This window comes from Haliotis cracherodii, unplaced genomic scaffold, assembly GCF_022045235.1.
Source record: "Haliotis cracherodii isolate W230 unplaced genomic scaffold, xgHalCrac1.p SCAF_1, whole genome shotgun sequence".
NCBI classification, from domain to species: domain Eukaryota; kingdom Metazoa; phylum Mollusca; class Gastropoda; order Lepetellida; family Haliotidae; genus Haliotis; species Haliotis cracherodii.
The window spans coordinates 9,085,099-9,109,801 of record NW_027266264.1 but is presented as its reverse complement, the minus strand read 5'-3'; the positions used below and the strand labels follow the sequence as shown (position 1 = coordinate 9,109,801).

The 24,703-nt window shown below is 40.1% G+C and overlaps 2 protein-coding genes across 3 annotated transcripts in view; one reads left to right on the top strand and one right to left on the bottom strand.

Moving 5' to 3' along the window:
- Positions 1 to 553: 553 nt before the first annotated feature.
- On the bottom strand, positions 554 to 13,993 carry LOC139472092 (HAUS augmin-like complex subunit 1). Of its 2 annotated transcripts, none has more exons than XM_071254533.1 (9): positions 13,946 to 13,993; positions 10,475 to 10,649; positions 8,754 to 8,886; positions 6,864 to 6,998; positions 5,855 to 5,978; positions 4,723 to 4,788; positions 2,856 to 2,927; positions 1,244 to 1,291; positions 554 to 668 (listed from the first exon to the last, which is right to left on the bottom strand). In XM_071254533.1, exons 1-9 carry the CDS (start codon positions 13,988 to 13,990, stop codon positions 618 to 620), a joined length of 849 nt encoding a protein of 282 aa, XP_071110634.1. In that variant the 5' UTR covers positions 13,991 to 13,993; the 3' UTR covers positions 554 to 617. The 2 variants fall into 2 exon arrangements, with proteins under 2 accessions (XP_071110634.1, XP_071110633.1); XM_071254532.1 differs by lacking the exon at positions 13,946 to 13,993 and adding an exon at positions 10,819 to 10,943.
- The window catches only part of LOC139472118 (C-myc promoter-binding protein-like), an 82,620-nt gene continuing 70,829 nt past the window's right edge, over positions 12,913 to 24,703 (top strand). Inside the window, exon 1 of the mRNA XM_071254534.1 lies at positions 12,913 to 13,073. The gene's annotated coding sequence lies outside the window, so the exon portion shown is untranslated. The remainder of the gene's footprint in view (positions 13,074 to 24,703) is intronic.

Below are 24,703 nucleotides of genomic sequence, written 5' to 3'. Positions count from 1 at the left end.
ACATGAGGTAGTTAAATAATACTAATGCATGGATATCTGTAATACACTATCCATCCATTGACCCATGCAAAAAGCACTAACACCTTTATTAGCCCAGTCAGTGGGTCAGTGCACTGTGTATATAGTGCTGTTGTCTTTGGTAAGATCATCCTAACAAATAAAGACATGACAATTCACAGGTGTTTTGTGCTGTATTGAAGGAAATGCTGCTGCCGAGTTCAGTCCCTTCTCGGGTGCACGTATCACATACTAGCAGGTATCTTGTGCTACATCGAGTCCTGAACCTGCAGTGTAGACCAACTGAAACGTAGTTGATGAAAATGGAGAAGCTGGGGACTGTAAATTAGGTTCTGTGTTCATGGAAACCACCTTACACAATGTCCAGTTTAAACAGACCCCTGAACTGTGGAGGGACAACAAAAGAAAACACATGAAGCAATAATTTCCTTTATTCAAGCGTGTTGCTGTCACACAGCAAGCTGCCTTCACACAGCGAGCCGCCGTCACACAGCGAGCCTGGGAGCAGGGTAACAACATATATACAAATAATATTTACAATTGTCTGGTCAAACGTTAAGAATGAAATAGCAAGAAAGTGTCCAGCTGTCCTCCTCTTGCTATAGATGCATCAGGTCAATTCTTCTTGTCAGCTCACTTTCCAATGCACTCTGTTGGAGAGAAAGGTGTGGTCAGCAGAGGGAGACACCATCGGTCATATCCAACTCGTCCGCTGCTCATTTCAGACAAGTGGTTATGTAAAGTATCTAGATTTTTGGACAAAAAAAGTCTATCTAGATTGTTATTCCCTGTGGTGTCATTCACAAGTGGGAAACTCCTGGTCCCAGTCAACAAAGTGATGTTAGTGCTATCATGGATGTCTATGTTAAAGTATGGGAGTTATGATCGTTTTAGCTCTACAATCGCTTTGTGGAACCAGGGCTCTGTATCTTTCTTATGTTATTTTAAAAACACTTTCTACAGTGGGTCTTTCTTTGCAGGCACCCCCAAAGCTTGAAGACTAAATATGGAGGTAAGAGATTTTTAGCTCATTTCTTAACTTTACATCATTGCAAGATGATAGACAAAATTCTTGATCTATAAATAATGTTGTTGAACAATGTTGAAGGAGGTAAATTCATCAAAGTAGCATGTGAATGAGTTTAAGACAAAACTGAAAGTTTGTATCAACTTAAGAATATGCATTACATTCTTACACAAAAGTTACATGTTATTCAAAACTTACCACTTGCTGTTTGAGTTCTTCTATCTTCACCTTGGTCTGCGATAAATCCTGAAGAAGAAATAACAGGCAGTATTCAAAAGAAATATTCAGCTCCAAATTCCTTTCGGATTAACAGCAATATTTGAATATTTTCGACAAGAAGTACAGAAAGTCTGGGATATCTTAAACAGCTGGTGTACACATAGTGAAACATTATCTACATTTGTAAACTTATCTGAATTATGTTAGTGGCTTGTGTGCGTGATGTTTGTGGCTTGTGTGCATGATGTTTGTGGTTTGTGTGCATGATGTTTGTGGCTTGTGTGCATGATGTTTGTGGTTTGTGTGCATGATGTTTGTGGCTTGTGTGCATGATGTTTGTAGCTTGTGTGCATGATGTTTGTGGCTTGTGTGCATGATGTTTGTAGCTTGTGTGCATGATGTTTGTGCTTGAGTGCATGATGTTTGTAGCTTGTGTGCATGATGTTTGTGGCTTGTGTGCATGATGTTTGTGGTTTGTGTGCATGATGTTTGTGGCTTGTGTGCATGATATTTGTGGATTGTGTGCATGATGTTTGTGGATTGTGTGCATGATGTTTGTGGATTGTGTGCATGATGTTTGTGCTTGAGTGCATGGTGTTTGTGGATTGTGTGCATGATGTTTGTGGCTTGTGTGCATGATATTTGTGGCTTGTGTGCATGATGTTTGTAGCTTGTGTGCATGATGTTTGTGGCTTGTGTGCATGATGTTTGTGGATTGTGTGCATGATGTTTGTAGCTTGTGTGCATGATGTTTGTGCTTGAGTGCATGATGTTTGTTGCTTGTGTGCATGATATTTGTGGATCGTGTGCATGATGTTCATGGCTTGTGTGCATGATGAGTTTGGGCTGTGTGCGTGATGTTTGTGGCTTGTGTGCATGATGTTTGTGGCTTGTGTGCATGATATTTGTGGATTGTGTGCATGATGTTTGTGGATTGTGTGCATGATGTTTGTGGATTGTGTGCATGATGTTTGTGCTTGAGTGCATGATGTTTGTGGATTGTGTGCATGATGTTTGTGGCTTGTGTGCATGATATTTGTGGCTTGTGTGCATGATGTTTGTAGCTTGTGTGCATGATGTTTGTGGCTTGTGTGCATGATGTTTGTAGCTTGTGTGCATGATGTTTGTGCTTGAGTGCATGATGTTTGTTGCTTGTGTGCATGATATTTGTGGATCGTGTGCATGATGTTCATGGCTTGTGTGCATGATGAGTTTGGGCTGTGTGCGTGATGTTTGTGGCTTGTGTGCATGATGTTTGTGGTTTGTGTGCGTGATGTTTGTGGTTTGTGTGCATGATGTTTGTGGCTTGTGTGCATGATATTTGTGGCTTGTGTGCATGATGTTTGTGTTTTGTGTGGATGATCTTTGTGGCTTGTGTGCATGATGTTTGTGGTTTTTGTGGATGATCTTTGTGGCTTGTGTGCGTGATGTTTGTGGTTTGCGTGGATCATGTTTGTGGCATGTGTGCATGATGTTTGATGTTTGTGTGCATCACGTCTGTGGCATATGTGCAAAACTTCGGTTTATATAACACCATAGACTGTAAGACAGTATATTACAAGTTAATCCGGAAGACATGTTTCATACTTACAGGTGGCAGATCATAGTACATCTGCAATTTTATTCTCAGAGGGGCTATTTTCTGCTTCAGCGCCTGGAGTTCCTGCGACACAAAGAAAATCACCAACATGTAAGGGAGACAGGAGGGAGCCATGGTGATAGTAAACAAACTCAAGTCTTGTTTGCGTTTTATTTGTTTCAAAATATTTGTAAAAGGTTCCATAACCTGATTAAAAAATGTAAAGTTTGAAAGTTAAAAACCTCATGCCAACAGTTTTGATGGAAATTTAAAGATGTTGTTCGACTGTTCGAAAACTCTAATTTGATAACAGATTTTGCTTTCTACTCATTAACTCCAATTTCCTCACATTTTCCTGTTAGGTGGTACAATGAGGGGTCACAGTTTGGTGTGATGAGGGGGGTACAATGAGGGGTCACCGTTTGGTGTGATGTGGGTGGTACAATGAGGGGTCACCGTTTGGTGTGATGAGGGTGGTACAATGAGGGGTCACCGTTTGGTGTGATGAGGGGGGTGGGGGGGTGGGTACAATGAGGGGTCACAGTTTGGTGTGATGTGGGTGTTACAATGAGGGGTCACCGTTTGGTGTGATGTGGGTGGTACAATGAGGGGTCACAGTTTGGTGTGATGAGGGGGGTGGGGGGGTGGGTACAATGAGGGGTCACAGTTTGGTGTGATGTGGGTGTTACAATGAGGGGTCACCGTTTGGTGTGATGTGGGTGGTACAATGAGGGGTCACAGTTTGGTGTGATGAGGGGGGTGGGGGGGTGGGTACAATGAGGGGTCACCGTTTGGTGTGATGTGGGTGGTACAATGAGGGGTCACCGTTTGGTGTGATGAGGGGGGTGGGGGGGTGGGTACAATGAGGGGTCACAGTTTGGTGTGATGTGGGTGTTACAATGAGGGGTCACCGTTTGGTGTGATGTGGGTGGTACAATGAGGGGTCACAGTTTGGTGTGATGAGGGGGGTGGGGGGGTGGGTACAATGAGGGGTCACAGTTTGGTGTGATGTGGGTGGTACAATGAGGGGTCACCGTTTGGTGTGATGAGGGGGGTGGGGGGGTGGGTACAATGAGGGGTCACAGTTTGGTGTGATGTGGGTGTTACAATGAGGGGTCACCGTTTGGTGTGATGTGGGTGGTACAATGAGGGGTCACAGTTTGGTGTGATGAGGGGGGTGGGGGGGTGGGTACAATGAGGGGTCACAGTTTGGTGTGATGAGGGGGGTGGGGGGGGTGGGTACAATGAGGGGTCACAGTTTGGTGTGATGTGGGTGGTACAATGAGGGGTCACAGTTTGGTGTGATGTGGGTGTTACAATGAGGGGTCACTGTTTGGTGTGATGTGGGTGGTACAATGAGGGGTCACAGTTTGGTGTGATGAGGTGGGTGGGGGGCTGGGTACAATGAGGGGTCACAGTTTGGTGTGATGAGGGGGGTGTGGGGGGGGGGGGGGGGGGGGGGGGGTGTGGATACAATGAGGGGTCACAGTTTGGTGTGATGAGGGGGGTACAATGAGGGGTCACATTTTGGTGTGATTGGGTGGGGTGGGGGGGGTGGGTACAATGAGGGGTCTCTGTTTGGTGTGATGTGGGTGGTACAATGAGGGGTCACAGTTTGATGTGATGAAGGTGGTATGAGGGGTCATACTTTGATGTTAAGGTGGTACGAGGGTCAAAGTTTGATGTGATGAAGGTGGTACAATGAGGGGGTCACAGTTTGATGTGCGGAGGATGGTACAAGGGGTCACTGTTTGATGTGATGAAGGTGGTACAATGAGGGGGTCACTGTTTGATGTGATGAAGGTGGTACGAGGGTTACAGACTGACAAGATGAAGGTGGTACGAGGGTCACAGTTTTATTTTGGTGAAGGGGCATTACCTCAGATTTCTTCACCAGTGTCTGGTGGTACAGTGAGGGGTCAGCTCCCACCCTGGTTAGTTCCGCCTGCAGGACAGGTCAAGAAGGATTACACAATGGCAAGCTTCATCTCATCATTAATCATAGAATTAAGGATAAACGAAATATAACAAACACATATCCAGTTTGACAGATCAAATGTGAAATCCTGATCGGTTGCGCTGACTGCACGACTGACTGACTAACTAATCTAGGGAGGGGTCAGTATACCATAGAGACAACACTGTAAGCCCCAAAGTTATAGTTACATGATGACATGAGCTGTGCACCCGAACTGTCAGCGAGTCGTGCGATGGCTCGTTGATATTTTGTATACACTGTCGAGTGATGTAACAGGTTTATCCAATGGCTGACGAACATGCCCCTTAGTGCGAAGGGCACATCTTCAGGAAATCTTTCTGGCATGGAATCTAATTCATCATTTCAAAATGTCTGACATGGAAGGGCCAAAACCTTTTAATCAGACCACAAATGTTGGTACCTCTTTGCGTCAATATTGTTCTAAGTTGTATTTCTACAACAGATGCATTTAAAATATTTCTATTGCTCCGGACTTCTTTTGATGTTGTTACATTGTATTGTGTGAGGGTGACCCAGTTATCTGCCAACTCAGCCTTCATTTGGTGATTAACCAATCAGCTTTGCCTTAAAAGTGTTGAGATATTTCAGATACAACATGTGTGATATCTGAGATATCAGGGCCTGTTTTCAAGTATGGCATTTAGCCATGAAAACATCAAAGGAAATTCTGCCGGCTATTGGATGACTATAGATTGAACACACCATGGCCATATAGTTTGTTAAAAAATTATTTGGAAGGAAAAGACCTCTTAGTTCACACCATCATGGAAGTACGATTGTGAAATGGCACTTAAAGATAATTGCTTGTCTGGTCCAGAGTCGATCAGATCGCCATCATATAGCTGGGACATTGCTGAAAGTGATGTTAAACAACAAACAAACAAACAAACAAACATGACCTCCTTCAGAACAGACCATTGGGGCATGATGACCCCAATATTTGGGAGGCTGCGAACTCCTGTTGAAGAAACTACTCAATAGTGAAGCAAGAAGTTAACCCAGAGGGAACTACCTGAAGTTTCTGCATGGAACCCTTGTACTGCTTGGCCTTGTCGATGAAGAAGCTCACTTTCTTTCGTCTCTTCTCAGTCTCTGGACGCTGTGTGACACTTTTCTCCTCCAAGTGATGCAGAGTTCTAGAAAAATTCCACAGCCTTTGTCATAAACGTAACCCATTCGTTGATGTCTGCAGAGTGTTTGTAAGTAGAGTAATGTAACTAGCTTCCTTAACACACGATAAGACACTATAATGGATTTTATCAACATGTAACAATGTTAACAAATACTGGGGTCCTTGAGGTCTACTTCTATGGTATTTAATTCTCGGGACTCCCTAAATCTTCAGCTTTTAACACTAGGGTTATGACAAGGGACCCTCAACTTTCCTGCTGAATTCTGAACACTGTGCTACAGTACTGAAACAACAGTGCTGGAACTAGTCCGAACTAATGCCTATTTTATAGTGTTAGCCCACTAAGATACCATGCGGCAGTTTAACATCAATACCCCACTCAGACACACTATACTGATGCCATACCAACCAGTCCTTCATTTAGCCCCATAATCCCGAGCAGCAGACAGGATAACAACAAGTACCATCTTTTACCATCTTTTGGTATAACGTGAACGGGCTCTCCGGGAAGACGCTCTACAACTAGACCCTGGCGGCAGTCTTGAAAACCCCTGACACATCAAGGATTTCAATAGGTTTGATTCTAACACACATTCAGTGGATACGCCAAACAAAGGGGCACAACTCTGCACAGTAGGACAAATAAACAACACTGGTATCATATTTGCACTATGGATTATCTGAGTGAGTGAGTGAGTTTGGTTTTACGCCACTTTTAGCAATATTTCAGCAATATCACGGCGGGGGACACCAGAAATGGGCTTCACACATTGAACCCATGTCGGGAATGGAACCGGGATCTTCGGCGTGACGAGCAAACGCTTTAACCACTAGGCTACCCGACCGCCCCATGGATTATCTGAACACATTGGAGCCATGATACACATACTTGAGTAATGAATTGTATTTGTGCAGGGCAGCCTTTGACTTTTGGGTGAACTCTGCCAGACATGTCTCCTCCTGCTTCCTGGTCTCGGCTGTCTTCATCAGGTCACTGGACAGGTTCTGGAGGGCCAGTAGGTAGCTACAACAATCCAAGATACACATGAGTTGCCACATGTGCTCAGTCTGGGCCTGGATACCCAGTGGTTAACAGCATTAGAATTAGCACATTGTCTAAGTACATTGAATGAGTTAGTGAGTTCACTGACGTTGGGTTTAACACCGCTTTTAACAGTATTCCAGTCATATCACTACGTGTCAGTTTGATGTTAGAGGGAAGCACAAAGTGAATCAGATCTCAGACCTTTACCACTTTGGTGAAACCCAAAATCATAGGTTTCTGGCATACCCAAGGGGCGCAACTCTGCACAGCAAATTGCAGTGCCTTAGACGACTGGGCCACCCGAGAACTATGAAATACAAACAGCCAGGTGACATATTGTAAACCAAACCAGGTATTTCTGCTGTCCCATCCTCCAGAAAGTTACTCTTCACCAACACTTCATTCAATTTGTATTGATGCACCAGCAATTATCCTGTTTGAGTTAGAAGATATTTTTCAAAAATGGTATTCTGATACTCCTTACTGAAATAGTAGGGGTGAAACAATACAACAAGGTCTCGATACTATACGTATCACGATGCATAGGTCACAATATGATATGTATCGCGATACACATATTTACGTCAAATCGCATGGAAACTTCGAGACAATAAATATTTCAGAGCAGGTTCAAAAGTTAAAGCTAGCTGTAGACACATGTTTGTAATTGCTATTTTTAGTAGTGAACTTGAAACGTTAATTACAACACATTTTCCTATATCGGACTGATACAATTGCCAGGAGTCATTATTGAGTAGTAATTAATTTATTTCAGCGAGTGTAGGTCTTGTATCGATACGGAGAAAAACATATCGTGTATCATATCATCACATTAAAACTCACGATGCACCTATATATCGTTTCACCAAAATAAATACAGTAAACTATGGTTATAACGAACTCAAAGGGACCACTAATTTTAGTTCGTTATAACCGTAGTTCGTTATAAGCAGTTATACAGCATATATGCAACAAATGGCAAACATAAGTTTGTTATATCGGTCAGTTTGTTATAAGCGTGTTTATTATAACCGTAGTTTACAGTAGGCTGTTTTGTGCAGCGTTTTATGATTGGTGGATTTTCTAGTACATTGATTGTCAACCAAAATGTCTTCACATTTTTGTCGCATTTTTAGATATAGATGAATGTCCTTCACAAAATTGATAAAATTGTTTAAATGCCCTATTGCCATTGTCTCTAGCAGAATCCCTGTATGTGACAATAAATTGTACAATATCCATTAGGCACCCTGCAGCATCTTCCATAGGATTGGTTAGAAGTTAAGGGAGATCATTCTCAGGTCAGCTGACAGCTCTAACACTTTTGGTTCAAGTCAAACAAATCTCACTTTGTTAACTCACATTTTAGGACAGGTATAATATAGTAGTTAATTACTAGTAATATTCCCCTACTTAAACAGATAAGCCATGATCACACAAGACATTACTTGACACAACCAGACTAGGCAGACCTAGACTGGAAGTGGGCGCCAGACCATGAATCCTTCTATAAGACAAATGAACAAGTAGAGGTTCATATAGAACTGGTACCCATGAGGCTGTGATATATGAATATTGGTATTTTTTTAAACCAAAATATAAACTATATTCCTGAATAGTAAAAAGCAATTCTAGCCAGCTATGAAATTAGCATCAGGAATCAAAATATTAAAGGAGAGATATGTATTGTGTAATAAAAGATTTCTGTACTTATGTTTGTTTTCCCCAGCTCACCTTGTGTCGGAGGCATCTCGGACGTCCAAGAGGAGCGCAAGGTTGGCGAGAGTGCGGAGGCTGGTCACCCCGGACTGGGACAGACATCCCTGACTGAGGTTCACATCCTTCACCACCCGAGACAGTCTCTGAGCTGAAACATAGAAATATGAAAAATAAATTAAACGTAATCATGCGTACATCAATAATGATTCATTACTGCTAAGAGAAAATTTTAATCAAAATTCTGTTTTGTATCTTGACGCAGCTAGCAGGTGACAAATATAAGTATGTATTATGTGGCTCATGTTATGCCACGTTCACACAGTGCCGATTATGGTTCCCATTTGAGATCAAACAGCACTATGACACGAAAAGTGAAAAAGTCGGATTACTATCCTCAATCATCTGGAATGTCCTATCATTGTCTGAACGCAGTTGTATACGTTTGTAACAGAGTCCTACAGATCGAGAAAGGTCCAGAGAGGTCGGCCAAGCACTCCCAACAGTAGGTGTGTCCTGTAACATTTGGGAAACTCAGCTGATTTTGTCTAGTCAGATTACAATTGTGACAGATTCTGCTGTATCGGATCAAAATCATAACAAAGTCCTGTGTTGTCTGTTGATCAGGATGCTGCCGTGATGAACGGGCATGAATGCATAGGAGAAGCAGAAATAGGCTTTCTATTCCTTGGTTGTCTTGCAGCTTTCACAGGCTTCTTCTTAGCAGGCATAGTGAAGTAACTTAATCCTTATAAAGATGAAATTATATAATTTAAATGGAGACAATCTGCAAATAACTGACGGCGATGTTCCTTGTAGAAATTCTGAGACTGGAGAGAGAATACACCGTTTTGCACGATTCTTTGGCCCGACTAACAAATGTCTTCCATCAGCACTGGTTCACTGTCCAGTCACTGTCTGATCTCTGTCGGATCACATTAGGGATAATCGGGATGCTGTCAGAACAGATTCAGTCGTTTTTTACCATGTGGAAGATACACATCGGATCAGATTCAGAATGAGAATGGGAGAATCGGGACGAATAGCGGGAAACGGCTGAATCAGGATGCTTTCTGAACAATATCTGATTGTTGTGATTAAATAAATGTTTTTACAAATTTGTGAATTTCCTGCCACGAATCACAGGACCTTGATCAGGCTTTTGACAAATTTTAATCGGGAATGGTCCTATCAAGGATGGCAGTAAAAATCCTGAATGTGTGACTGGGCACTTACTTAGTATGAGTATGAACATAAACTATGATTACTCGCCCATGAAGAGATCCTCCGTTTAATAAACATACAGCTGTATTACCAAAACACATGCTGATGTACTGCGGTAACAAGTTCCACAACAAACATTGAAAACTCTCAACTTCCCTGGGCTTATTCAATAACAATGCATGTAGAGATAATCATCATAATAGATCACTGAGAGGAATAAATAAAATACTAAACAAGCTCTTGTGTAATACCAATTTTATGAAACGAGTGAATAGTTCTGGTATCTGATGAGTAACTATTCACTCACTATTGGTATTACATTGGAGCTCGTTTCGTAATTTATATATACCCCTGCTTTTTGACAGCATGTGCAAGAGGTCCTAAGTCATTGATTACACGACTCAGGTTTACAGAAAATGTATTGGTTGAGTTTCTATCAAGAATGGAAATGGGCAGGTTTTTGTGCAGGGTTAACATGGAGGTAGGAGGTTTTATCCAGAAAGTAGACAACAGACCTTCCACTCCGTACTCCGCTGCTTTCTGGCGCAGGTCATCTATGACCAGCTGGCAATTCTTGTCCTGCAGCTGGTTTTCTTGCATCAGTTTGTACAAGATGCTGATTGTCTTCTGGTTGAGTTCGAATTGTGGCACCGACTCCCCACCATACATCTGCTCCAGCCATACCAGAATCTGAAATTATCAAACTCTGTTAAGTTGCATGATTTGACGTGAAAGACAGTAGTTCCTGACTGGTGTGTATTTAGCTGGGCTTAGAGTTGTGAGTTTGTTATCATGTTTACATTTTATCTCGCCCGGGGTTCAACACCATGTTACTTCGATCCTTGTCAAATGTAATCACCTGTTGATGCTTTTCGTTAATGGCACCAAAGTCTTCGTCGATAATATCCATTACATACAATATTACAGGTGCATTATTCGTTTAGATTTCCATCAAAATAGACGACATGTTTTGAATATGGCGGGAGTGTGTATGTGTGGACAAAGGGAGGTAACTCTTGGCTCGACAAATTATGTTCAAAAAGGGTTATAAACTGGCACCTTCATTAAAACATATTGATACCTTGTGTATATATTTTGTGACATCTTGAAATGTATTTATAATAGATATCTGCTAGTCGAATTTGTTATATCAATAAATTAATTATTGAATTATTCTATATGTTTTCGTTGTTAGGGACTTATAACTAGCATTTAATTGTGAGTATGCTTTAGCAATTTTCCAGCGATATCAGGGCGGGTGACACCAGAAATGGGCCCCACGCATTATACCTAACTGCGATGTAATATGAGTTATATCTTATAGATTGAACTATATGTCATATATATTCCTTGCGTAAGAAGATACATATGAAGGGTCTTTTGAATGATCTGGCTAATTTATAAATTCTTGCTGGGACCCACAGTTAGTGTTCTATAATCATTATTTTCTCAGTTCATTATATCATTCACACGCGGGAGTGAGTGAATATGCTTGGTTTAACGCCGATTTAAACATTATTTCTGTTATAACACGGCATGTCGGGGTGATGTTGGAGGAAAGCTTTGGGTGACGCTGGTCTCAGACGTTTATTACTTTCGTCTCGAAACCCAAGAGCACGGATATCGTGCTTAATTACAAACCTAATGTCATAATCAGTGTGAACCGGGATTAGAACCCACGATCACAGGCACGCCCTGGAGACTCAACTCTGCACAACGAATTGCGGCGCATTACACGGCCGGCAGAAAAGCTACCTCTAGATATAAATGCGTCTTGTCGGTAAGTAAAACCCGGTCAAGACCTTTTAAAATCTTGATAGCCACAATCAAGTGGGCTAGCGTTACATTTCTACCCTGGGAAACGATACCGTTTTACATGACGAAGGTTGCAACATCAGGTGTGTTTTGTGTTTTAATATTCATCTAAATCATATTTCTGAGTAGGCATGATACGTGTTTGTTTTTTAATTGTAAGGTCGCGAACATACTGAGAACACTGAGAAGAGAATAAGTAAGGCTGACGAGGGTGTGATTGTGTACATAAATCGAGAATGTCTTCAGTTTCGTTTTAAGTTGATTGTTTGTATGTTGTTTAACGCCGCACTCAGCAATATTCAGCCATATGCCGGCGGTCTGTACATAATCGAGTCTGAACCGGACAATCCAGGGATTGTCATCATGAGCATCGATCTACGGAATTGGGACACGATGACATGCATCAACCAAGTCAGCGAGCCTGACCACCCGATCCCGTTAATCTCCTCTTACGACAAGCATAGTCGCCTTTTACGACAAGGGCGGATTGTTGTAGACCTATTTTAACTCGGATCTTCACTGGTCCGGTTTTATTTTAGAAAGTATGTGTGAATATTTGAGATATTAGAGCGCGCATTACTGTTAGAATGTTTCTTTTGCAATGAAGTAATTACTAAGTCTTACAGATTTAATACCACTGTTGCAAAACGTATGAAAACGAAATACACGTTGAACTGCGCCTTGGAGTAGTGTTGTACAGTGAATGAAGCTACGTAAAATATTCACAGTGGTTGCGTTTGAACGATTGTCCCTCTGTTTTCATGGCAAACTATTTACATACGACTGAAACAAATGGTGTTGACAGTTTTCTTACTTCGCGATATTATCTAGAAGGACGTCGCAGTGGGCATAATATATGATTTGCCATTAGCGACATGATGTATGTTCAACCTTCTAGAAGTGTTTATAAACATTTGTTACTAAAACGTATCACCAAAACCCAAAGTAGTTCTTTAGGTGTCTGGCATTTCTCCTCAAAATATGTTCTAAGTAGCATTGTGCTAAAAGGTAGGCTATTAATGTTTATGATAGATATGTCTCTGTTATCTGTAACTAAATCGATTTCATTTTCTAAACCTTGTGTAAGACATTTGAATTGAATCAGCGTATGAATACAATAACAAGGGTCATCGGGTAATATTTCAAAATGGTGGACAGGATGATACTACTTGGCCTGGCGTCAAGATGATTGGAGACGGTGTTTACGGAATTGCGTAGTGTTTGTTGTGTCTGTGAATTACGAGTTGTGTTCGTGAAGTTTAAAGATTGTTCACGGACATAATTTGTGGCATATAAAAGGTAAGTTCACCATTGTGGTCATGCACAGTATTTTTACCACGTTCATACACATCGATCCAACCCACAGACTGTAAATACCCTCGCAGTTTTAGACCACATAATCACACTTGAATCACGCGAATGTGTTTGTGTCTGGTGACAGATAAGTCATAGGGACTCCTGATTGCATCCGCACAGTGATAACTGAATGATAGCAAATATGCACCGTCGATGTGTCATTTGAATTGGGGAAAAAAAACCTCACATGTTCGAGTCGGGCAATCCATTGAGTAGGTGCGTGTTTTGTAAACATTGTTTATACACCGGCTTTACTTAATCCTATATCCGAGATTATGCCTGATTGATCTGCAGGTATCCTAGATGTGGGCTTATCATCGTGATTATTGGAGTGTTTTGGGCATTTAGTATCTGGAAATGTTCCAAACTAAACGTAACTATGAGTGTAGCTTCAGTTCAGAGATCAGCCTATTAGGCTAGCCTACTCTCAACATGTTTGTTATCTGCCGGATCTAATGAATTGTTTTGTAATTGATTACAAAATATGAACATCACAATGTAAGATTTAAACCAGCACATTTTGCCATCAGACCATACACATGATATGTGATTCCTAAATATAATTTTATCATGTTTTTAGGAATCAGATTTATGAAAGTTTAGACCTTTTAGTTCCTGTATTTGGCTGTAGGTGAATTTGTAACCAAACCAGTTCGTAGCCACTCCCAACTCATACACAAAGTTCACTGTGAACTCATAGACAAATATAAGAACTGAATTATGATTTTTTACCGATGACATAGACATTATGCATTAAATGTACGTATTACAAATCTTAAATATTAAATGAAAATAAATATTTGCTGTATTAAGACCTGGTGTAACATGAGTTCTGGTGTGACATTCAAGCTGCCAGTCATCTTTTATAGAGATACTATAGATGCTGAAGCTCTAATCGCCTCACATGTCTGCATGTCTCGGCTTGGATCTATGGGTAATCCATTACCCCCCTCCACTTTCCTTCTTCTTGGATATTCTTGCCTGTAAAAATAATAGAAATATGATAGTCCACCCCACTCATAAATTGTCCTCAGCTTGGATGTAGTTACCTGATAATTTATTTACAATAGTAGTTACTATGAATCCTGCAAATCCTATCATAACAAAATAATAATTAAATAAAATAGTAATTATTATCAATCAATTCCAATATAAAAAATGTGTCTACAAATTCAGTCCCGTTTGTCTACGAATTCACAGTAAATTGTGTCTACAAGTTGGAAGTGGTCATGAATTCAACATTTCCTTTCTACATGTAGTTGAGTGTAGTCAACTTGCATGACTAGGTCTATGGATATCATAACTTTTTGCTCAAAATTGCACCCTCAGCTTGGTAAGTGTCATTGTTTGATAATTTATGGAATCTCCATTTTCTTGTGTTCAGCAATAATCAAATGATCAAACCTAGAGTTTTCACTGCAAATGTTTTTTTGGAATGTGTGCAGCAATGCAATCAATGATGGGACAAATTCTTTTAATTTACATATGTGATAATTGCCACTGTCTGTAGAAATCACTGTCCTAGTTTCAATAGCATTTTGCAGAATGTTTTTGGCTTAAAACAGATCTGTGGTTTTAGTGCACCGAGAAGCACAAACTTATCTTACATGTCACAGTGTAACAGAATAAGAACGAGGCACAATTACATTTTGACTTCAGAAGTCAGATATGCTTTATTTACAATCAGTGCAATATTTCTTTTTTTTGATGAAGTAAAATTTGGTGTCAATTAATGTCATTTTTTAACTGTTTTGGGCTTTATGTACCTTGTTTACCAGTGTACCACAATCTGTATCATGTGAAAGTAAAAACCTTTGCTAAGCATGAAAGGGCAGTCACTTTGAAAGGCAACAACCCTTTACCCATCACTATAAGCATATTTGAAAGAAAAGTAATAGTTCTGAGTGTCTCTTTACATGATGGTTGTTTAACACCACACTCAGAAATGAATTCTGACAGAAAGGGTTGTACATTACCTACACCTTGAGCATGTTGAGTACTCCAAATGACCAAATCCCAATTTACACATCAGGATATGTAATTTTGACACCCAATTAAATTACCCCTTTCAGATGAGCACGTCCAATAATTTGAAGAAATAAAGATTATTATTTTATATAGATCGGGTAATTCTCTTGGACATTGACTGATCATGGTGATTGTCATCCAAAATGTCTTAAGATATTTTTCAAATTAGGTATTGATATAGGCAGACAGAACATGTAGAACATCCTATCGAACAGTGATAAAAATCATTCAATCATGTTCAAAATATCACATCTGCTTAACATGCTTAAGACTGCACCTGCATGGAGAATGGAAGGCCTGTGGTTTGATCCCCTGGTCGCGTCATACCAAAACACATTAAGTTGGTACTTGTTTCCCTGCTGGGCTCTGGTCTGCTCGGAGTCAGTATACGTGTACTGTGTCTGAGTGGGATATTCATGTTAAACTGCGCCATGGTATGTAAGTGGACTAGCGCTATAAAACCGACAAAAATCTGGATGTACGATTAGCCACATATAGCCGACATGTCACTATAGAAGTGCAATATTCTTGAACATGACAAGAAACCCCATTTCACTTCACCTCACACCCGCCTAAAGATATTCTTTTTGCTGTTATGGCTATATCTGAACTTTCAATATACAGATGAGAAGATAAGTCCTGTTAGGTTTTACTTGTACATATATACTGTTGACTTTACATTATTAGTTATTTTCATGTAATTACAGAATACATGGTAAAGATGTGGGAATTCAACAATGCTTTCTTCTTTCCATAACAAAGAAAGTCTGAGCTCTCTATTTTTTTAACACACAAGTGTTGCTAAGAGATAACCTTCCCAGACATATTGGAGGAACTTATGTGCAGGTTTGTGATAGACACCTAGATACCAGGCACCTCCATTAACCTCAGTGCATGCTACTGTTCTTGTACTGTTATCATAACAACTTTTTATATACATTCATGTTCAACAGATTAAGCCCATCGCACTGAAAGGAAATGTTGTGCTCTGAGCATTGTTCTAAACCAGTATTTATTGTCACAGAACCTATACACATCTGATATCTTAGAGTCAGGGTTACCAGTAGCACGGATAAAGCACGGGTTGAAAAAAATGTTTTGACAATTTCATGCTCATATGGTAACATCGGTAATGGCTATTGCAGTATATCTTGGCTGTTTTTTGCCTCAGTGCACTAATGAATAGGTTGGGTACTTTAGACATGTTGGTTCTGTAGCCTGTTAGGCAGCAGGCATGTGGAAGATGTTTACAGGAACAGTTGCCATGGTGACGGAGGTGTTTACTCATAAACACTTGTTTGCAGGGAAATATTTGTATGTGAGAAGCACACCCTAAATGTTGTTGTATGAGGTAAATACTCGACTTGTCCAAAGGTTATTTACTCAAATTGAAGTGAGTTCATTGTGCTCATCTTCTCATCATGATTATTAATATTAACCACACGTTGAAAAAATGAATAATTCTGTTCGCTGATTGCTGCTTGGTAGTATACTATGTGTTTATGGAAACCACTGTATATATGTCATAATGATATCTTTATCGTTGTATATTTCCATGATCAAATATTATAGCAAGGAATTATGGAAATTGAAACGTCTGTTTGCCAAAGCTCATATTTTGTGCCCTAGCAATGGAGACAATATTGCACTTTTTTACCCTGGAATATATTTAGCATGTATCATGTGTATTTTGATATGTTGTTTGCTTGTGTTGCCCTGGCTGAAAAATAACATCACATCACATCTCTTTCTAACAAATCTTTACTTAAATTTCCCTACCAAGTTGCTGTGAAGATAGCCCCAGTTGTGAGGTGATAGCCTAATTGAATGATCCACTTGATGACAGTTCTCTGGTTAAGGTGATTAAAGTGAGCTGTCTGGTCAAGTCTGCACACTTATCAAACAAGAAAAGTGAGATTCTTTCCATTAATGATTACCCTTGGCTAAGATGTGGTTAACTGGAGCAGTCTGGAGCTGAGGGTTGTCAGATTGATTCCGTCAAACACAGGAATGTAGGAAGAGATACAGACGATGTGTACGTCGACCTTGTCAGGTAAATAATTCTTGGATGTCACTTGATGATGCCCCCAGGTGAGGGGCTTATGGCATGTGTCACTGGTCAGGTATGTTTGTGTTACACATGGGGACCACTCATTGATGATTCTTGAGTCCAGGTAATGCATGTGTATCAGGTGACAGGACCGATAGTTGGTGCAGGTTATGGGAGGTATTCCATGTCGTTGTCTTTGGGATTAGCACAGATCTCCACAGGATCAAATGTGTATCTCGTTTCATGATTCATTTGACACAATATGGATAAAACAAACCCCAGGTCATGTCTTTAACTGTCTAGTAAATGGGAGACGTAATATGGGATGGACTTCAGCATGTTCAGATACACTAGGCACAATGGAAGTTCAGAGTTGGTGATAATTCATGTTATTAGATGAATATGATCAAAGAGGCTATTGGTTCATCTTGTTGTTAAGCAGTGTGATGTATGTCAGAGAGTGTAAGGACTGTCACTATTTGATAGTCATGTTGAGAATGCTGTTAAAAATATATTTGAAGATAGGGGGAAAAGCAGGGTTAGAAATTAGCCCTAGTCCTATAGTCCTTGCCAAACTGCTCAATAGTTAAGGTATCATAAGGACTAGTAGAAATATGCCATTTTTAAGTGTTTTGCTATTTGTTATCATTATACATGTTATAAGGACTAAAAATGTTAGTTTCTACCGCTGAAAAGGGTTTTGAGACATACCCCACCCCTTCTCAAAACCACAGATAGCAGCAACATTACTGATGCATCATTTATTAACCGATAATCACTCACTCTCATCACCCTAAAACGTAATTGTACAATTTTGGCATCCCCAAGGAGACTTTCAGGAAAGGCAGAATTGCATTAATGACTTCAAAACGTAGCAGAATAATGTATGTACCTGGTGGAGCAGCACTGACACCATGCATGGAAGGTTTCTGAACTGGTATCTTTTCATTTCATCTACAACTTCAATAGTGATGCTGTTCTTTTATAGTGTAAACATGGCAATTGGAACTGTAGTTTATTGGCTTGAATTGCAAAAAGGTTGATTTCGTTGGCTGAAATATTTGCAGACCTGTTAACCCCCACCCCCAAAGTAAGATTTTTAGCTAACATCAAACTGCTGCTAAAAGGATTCTAAAAATAATTTAATTTGATCAAAGTGTTTTCGGAAATGTTTCAGTATGTTCAGTTAAGCCTTGATGAATGAGTTTGGTGAGTCTGGAAGTTAACGAGTTGATGACTTCAGGACATGCACCCAGTCACCACGACTTACACAATGATCAGAACCAGGGCTGAAAGAAGGATGTGTCATGACAGTAAGAAACCAAACTAGAAAACAAATTTACAGAAAAGTTTCCACACGTTCCATGTTGTTTTGGTTTCATCATGATCACGTTGGCATGGTAAGCACAAACCGGGAATGTAGTCAACTGGTCATGCGTCGGTGTTGATGATATGGACATGTACTTCTGTCACCCAGCTTGGTGTGTTGTGGCAAGCTTGTAGCTGCATCCAACAACAGCCAACAGCTGGATGGAGCAAACAATTATGCATGCGTATCATGCATACAAGTCGGCTATGATGCTTGTAATGTGGTTTACCATGCACTGAATAAAGGTGATTTGAAGCGCAGTAGCACGTTGAAAGAAGCTGATGTATTAACATAATTAAGCTCTGTAGTGCAGTGTACACGGTTAGAAATTAACGCCAGCCAGCTAGCCTGGGGCTAATACAAATTCCTGTGGGCTAGTACAAGTTTCCAAATTTCTCCATTGTTTTAACATTACAATGGCATTTTATCTTTACCCTGGTTTGTAAAGCTTTTCAGTTTAGTTGTAACCCTGATGTATAGTTCTGGAACTGGTAGCTTCTATTTAGGATAACTAATCATAACAATTAACTATGCTACTCAGCTTTTGAGGGGATTATCATCTATCATTCTATTTAAATATACACGACTTTTGTGTATCATGGAAAGACAAAAATACCCCTATCACAAGTGGAGTAGTATATATTTCCATGATGTTGATGATGGGTCGTATGATAACAGGCACGTCAGTTGTCCTTAAAGAAGCAGAGGCAGAACTTGAGGGGTTTGAGGGATTATTGGTATAGTATTTGAATCTGGGGGTGCTTCAATTTGTACCCTTGTACACCAGGTATGACATGGCCCCCTTGACTTAGCGGTACATTTTGTATGTGAAACTAATAGCCATGGCCACAGTGGCAGGATAGGATGTAGTGTTACCTTTATGAATGTAAAGCAATTTTCCAGCTATATTATGTTGGCCTGAAATAATTAAATCATGACCAGACACATCATTGATTGATATTCTGTGCAGTGTCCCATACATCAATGTATGAAGACACGCAATCAACCAAGCCACCAGGTCTGACCATCTCTTTCTGATAGTATTGGTCGCTTCACGACAAGCATAGGGTGCTGGGACCTAGTCTTACCTGATCTAGCCATAGGGTGCGAGGGACCTCGTTTTTCCTGATCTCCCCATAGGAGGGACTTCGTCTTACCTGATCTCCCCATAGGGTGCTGGTAACCTAGTCTGGCTGAACTCCCCACAGGGTGCTGGGGAATTAGTCTTACCTGATCTCTCCCAATTGGGTGCTGGGGACCTAGTCTGGCTGAACTCCCCACATGGTGCTGAGGACCTAGTCTGGCTGAACTCACCATAGGGAAGATAATGATTATGAGAAGATGTCAGACAATAATGAAGTGCCCCTATGACCCCTGTGACATAAGATCTACATTTATGCCACTTTTGCCAGATGAGAATTCTACTATATCATCAAGTGCAGTGTGAGGCAGTGAGGGGCTGTTTCCTTCTCTTCCTTGTCCTCTACAGGGGGTGGTTAGTGATATTCCCTAGCCAGATACTCCTATATACATGGTATACATGAACCGAGTGTTGTGTGCAGCCACAGTGAGGTTACTCAGGGAAATACAGTCCTTTGTAATCCAGATATTCACTATGCATGAACCTATTATAATAACCTTCCAGGTATTCTGTAACCCACATATTCACTCAGACTATTACGTATGATAATGCTGTTATATGCAGGGTATTGACCTAGTTGACTCACACCGTAATGATTCACTCAACATATCCATGATTGCCAGACAGCAAGGATCAATATATGATGCATTTATTCTTTGGAGATAGTGACAAAGCTGTAAAAACTCATTGTGTTCTATGTTATTAATTGATAACTCAGGATAGACAGAATCTTCAAAGAAATTCTGTTGAATAGTGACACGTTACCCAGTGACTACTTACGAGGCTGTATTATTCATCAAAGCTTATCTTGATATCCTGTCTCCTGAAGTAGTTGTAGATATACTTCTGAATGAAATACACAAAGGTTTTTGCTGTAAGGAATTTCATACAGCAGGATATATACCTGCATTTCTTGAGTGTACATGGTGTAGGTGTACATGGTATATTGGATGGGATCGGTTCGTGGACTTTGGTATGTTGAGGGATGTTACTCTTCTGCACTCATGACAATATAAGAGACGACGGGATCACTTCTCTCTCCACTCCTCCTCGTATTGTGGGAGTGAGGTCATGTGTGGGATTGTGGCCTGGATGACACATTCTTCTCAACCAATTTCATGACAACCATTAGGTGAAAGTGGGGCAAGAGTTCTCATAGATTGACCCAGAGCCTTACACTCAGGTGCCGAATGGCCTTCTGGATGTGTGGAATTTGAGGGGGAGTCTCTGTTTGGATAGTTCATATTGTCTGTGACATTGATAGGATCATTGATTACCGGTGCACTTTGTAGTAGGACCTGGACTGTGTACACAGGGTCTAGGAGTTTACCTGGCTCGTCAAGTTGAGGACATACTCAGGTGAGCTTTAACGATGGAGTGTAAATAGTCTTGCTGTGGCAGTATGTCTACAGGCTTGTGACATGAGCATATTTTGACACCAACATATTGATTTTAGTTAGAGAAGGATGATTAATGGAATACATCAAGTTTTGATTTGATTTGTAGCGTAGGTTGACATACACAATGACACGTTACCCATTGATTAATTCCCACAGAATTGTGTCTGTGCACTGTAAATATCTGTGCATCACAGCACTGTTGCCTTTTTCACCTGTAGGACCAAAATAATGTTTGTGGCATGAGGGCAGTGTAGGTGATGGATGCAAGAGCAAGACAGATTGACCATCGATATCCTGATTGCTTGACATTCCGTACCATGATGTGTCTCGTATTGTCACCTCACTATTTTTGTAATTATCATATCGTGAGTTTGTGTATCCTGTTGGAATATTTGACATTTTTGTCATGTCCTTGACTTATCTGATAAATAAGTCATTAAGTGAGGACGCTATGTTTTACAGACCATATTTGTTTTGTTTTGTGGACATAGATCATGAAGATGCATGCCCTTTAGATTAATTATTTAAAATAATTGATTTTTGAAACTTTGCCCATAAATATATAGTATAATTAGATATCAAGTACTGTATGTCATGTATTTTATTTTTGAAGGTTTTTAAAGGGAGACAGTGAAGTGATATATCAGTGACAGAAAAATCTATGAACTCAACATCAGCTTGCTTTTTTTTTTAATCTTTGTCTTACAAGATATGTATAGAATGACTTATACTTGTATTATTTATATGTGTGATTACAAATATAACTCTTTTGGCATCATGAATTATAAGAGTGCCACACATTGCCTAGTACTCATGATACCGACAGTGACGAATATCAGATGTCATGCTAAAGTATGATATGTCCTGGTATGGTGATTTAGCCCACCACATTGTATAGATCAGCTATAACCGCCAGCCATGGTCAGTAGGACTAATCTCAACAGAATCATATTACCATGACCAATTTCAGTCACAAGGAAACATATGGGTGAATCATCCTGATCATCTACACATTTCTGTAGTACACCTGAGATCACCTGTGCCATAAGAGGTTAGCTATTTACATAGCACTGTAGCATACATATGAGGACATCACTTTATTCAGGGCCACAGAGAAGTGTTCATCATGATCATGATATCTGTGCTTGTCATTATTGTGTATCTGTTAAATTGTCGTTGGTATTAAAATGAGAGAAAATGAAGTGTAATATAAATGAAAAACTAGTGTAGACATGCAAGATACAGATTTTCTTGTCCTAGGTAAAACAATTTAGAACCTATAAGCTGTTTTATTTTAAAATTGTAGCAAAACAAATGTGACCATTTTTACAGTATTGTAGAATATACAATTGATGATATTTTGTGGTTTACTGCATGCATTGAGAATCATGGTTTATGATGCATGCATGTAGTATTGTGTTACATAGTGCATACATGCATGGAGTATTGTAGTATATAGTGCATACATGTATGGAGTATTGTGGTACATAGTGCATACATGTATGGAGTATTGTGGTACATAGTGCATACATGTATGGAGTATTGTTACATAATGCATACATGCATGGAGTATTATGGTACATAGTGAAAACATGTATGGAGTATTGTGGTACAAAGTGCATACATGTATGGAGTATTGTGGTACATAGTGCATACATGTATGGAGTATTGTGGTACATAGTGCATGTATGGACTATTATGGTTCATATTGCCTTACATACATGAATGATTACAGTGAGAGAGAAACTAACAATTTTGATCCACTAGTCCTTATAATTATAACATATGGAAAAACCCTTAAAAATAACAAATATCTACTAGTCCTTCTGATACTTTTACTATTGGGCAGTTTGGGAAGGACTATGGAACTAGTACCCATTCTATCACTGGATTATGGTTTATATGTTATACATGTATCATGGGTTATAATGCAGGATTTTTATACATTATAATGCAGGGTCAGTATAATGGGTAATCATGCATTGTGTATTCTGGGTTATAATGCAAAGAGTATTCTGGGTTATGATGCATGGGCTATTATGAGTTATAATGCATGCATCATATAATGGGGGTGGTCGGGTAGCCTAGTGGTTAAAGCGTTTGCTTGTCACCAGCCTCGTCACAGAGTGGGCAGTATTGTTCGGAAGTCTCTGAGCAGTCGAAACCCTCAAGGATAACATACGTAAGTACAGTAGGTCATGAGGAATATACCTGTAATGAGTAGGAGGGGCAGCCGGGTAGCCTAGAGGTTAAGTGTTCGCTCATCATGCCAAAGACCCAGGTTCAATTCCCGACATGGGTACAATGTGTGAAGCCCATTTCTGGTGTGTCCCGCTGTGATATTGCTGGAATCTTGCTAAAAGCGGCCTAAAACCATACTCACTCACTCATCATATAATGTCTTGCTGGATGTGACTGTACTCTCATATTGTTGTGTATTGTCAAGCTGTTCTACCTACCTGTCTTCTGATAACAAGATTGACATGTGAGAGGGATGAATCATAGCTGTTACACATGCCTGTTCATGCAGAATACAAAGATGATTCAACATTTATTGTGTATCAAGGACAGAGTTACAAACTGACATTAAACAACAACCTGTTGTTTTGACAACTATGAAATGATGGAAGATGCTGATCCTTGTTGTTGACATGGTAGATGTTTGACAGTATCTGTATCACAAGAGAAAAGCACACACTAATGCTTGTCTTGTTATACAGTGTGAGAGCTTTGTGCCTCATCAGTGATCATCAAGTGTATAACAAGAGACCCAACATAGAGATATTTAATAAAATGTATAACGTCTTCAGAAGGGAAAGTAATGGGCACTTATCCACTCACCAAAACAATTTACCAAGTATTAATGGCGTTCTATGTCATGTTTAAATATGTCTCTTCTTTAATAGTTTGCCTGTACGGAGTCACCACTGGGGCAGGGAGAAATGAGCTCTTGTACCTGAAATGACCTGAAACCAGGGCTGGGACGAGTCCAAAACTACTAACTGGGTACCCATCACTCTATGACCCGACCCTACCTGGATACCCGCTGTAGATATCTAGAGATAGGTACAAACTGTTTGACCATAGCCCTGGCAAAATGTATTTACATACATGTATAAAGTGATCTGGTCATGCATACACTGATGTTTACTACATGAAGTTCATGCATCTTAATTCAAATATATAAAACTCAGAAGGAATGGATGCATAGTCAGAAAGAAATGGGAACATTAGTGAGTTGTAGTGTAACCATAGAGTTTTAGGTACTGTTTGTCATTAAACAATATATTACGTGACTAACCATGGGTCCGGGTAGTCCTGTGGGTACCCGGGTCATACTCAGAACCCACTCGACCCGGGTACCGAGTTACCCGTCCCATCCCTACCTTATACCATTTAAAAACACTATTCATCTAGTCCCTGCAAACTGGTGTCGTGTGGGTTCGAGAGCTTTATAGGACTCAAAAATACCACGATACTTCCCCAAGAAAGTGTGATGGCAAATGATCATGATGTAACTGTCATCGTTTGGCAAGGTTGATCGAATGCCCGTTTATAATTTCAAAATAAGTTGCTGATTTGCTA

What these genes read in the sequence shown, in the direction of transcription:
- LOC139472092 (XM_071254532.1), bottom strand. Translation starts at nt 10,869, where the DNA reads ATGGATATTATCGACGAAGACTTTGGTGCCATTAACGAAAAGCATCAA. An exon ending in CACTGGTGAAGAAATCTGAG is followed by an intron (nt 2,928 to 4,722) that starts GTAATGCCCCTT and finishes TTTGTGTCGCAG; the next exon opens with GAACTCCAGGCGCTGAAGCA. An exon ending in TGTACTATGATCTGCCACCT is followed by an intron (nt 1,292 to 2,855) that starts GTAAGTATGAAA and finishes TTTCTTCTTCAG; the next exon opens with GATTTATCGCAGACCAAGGT.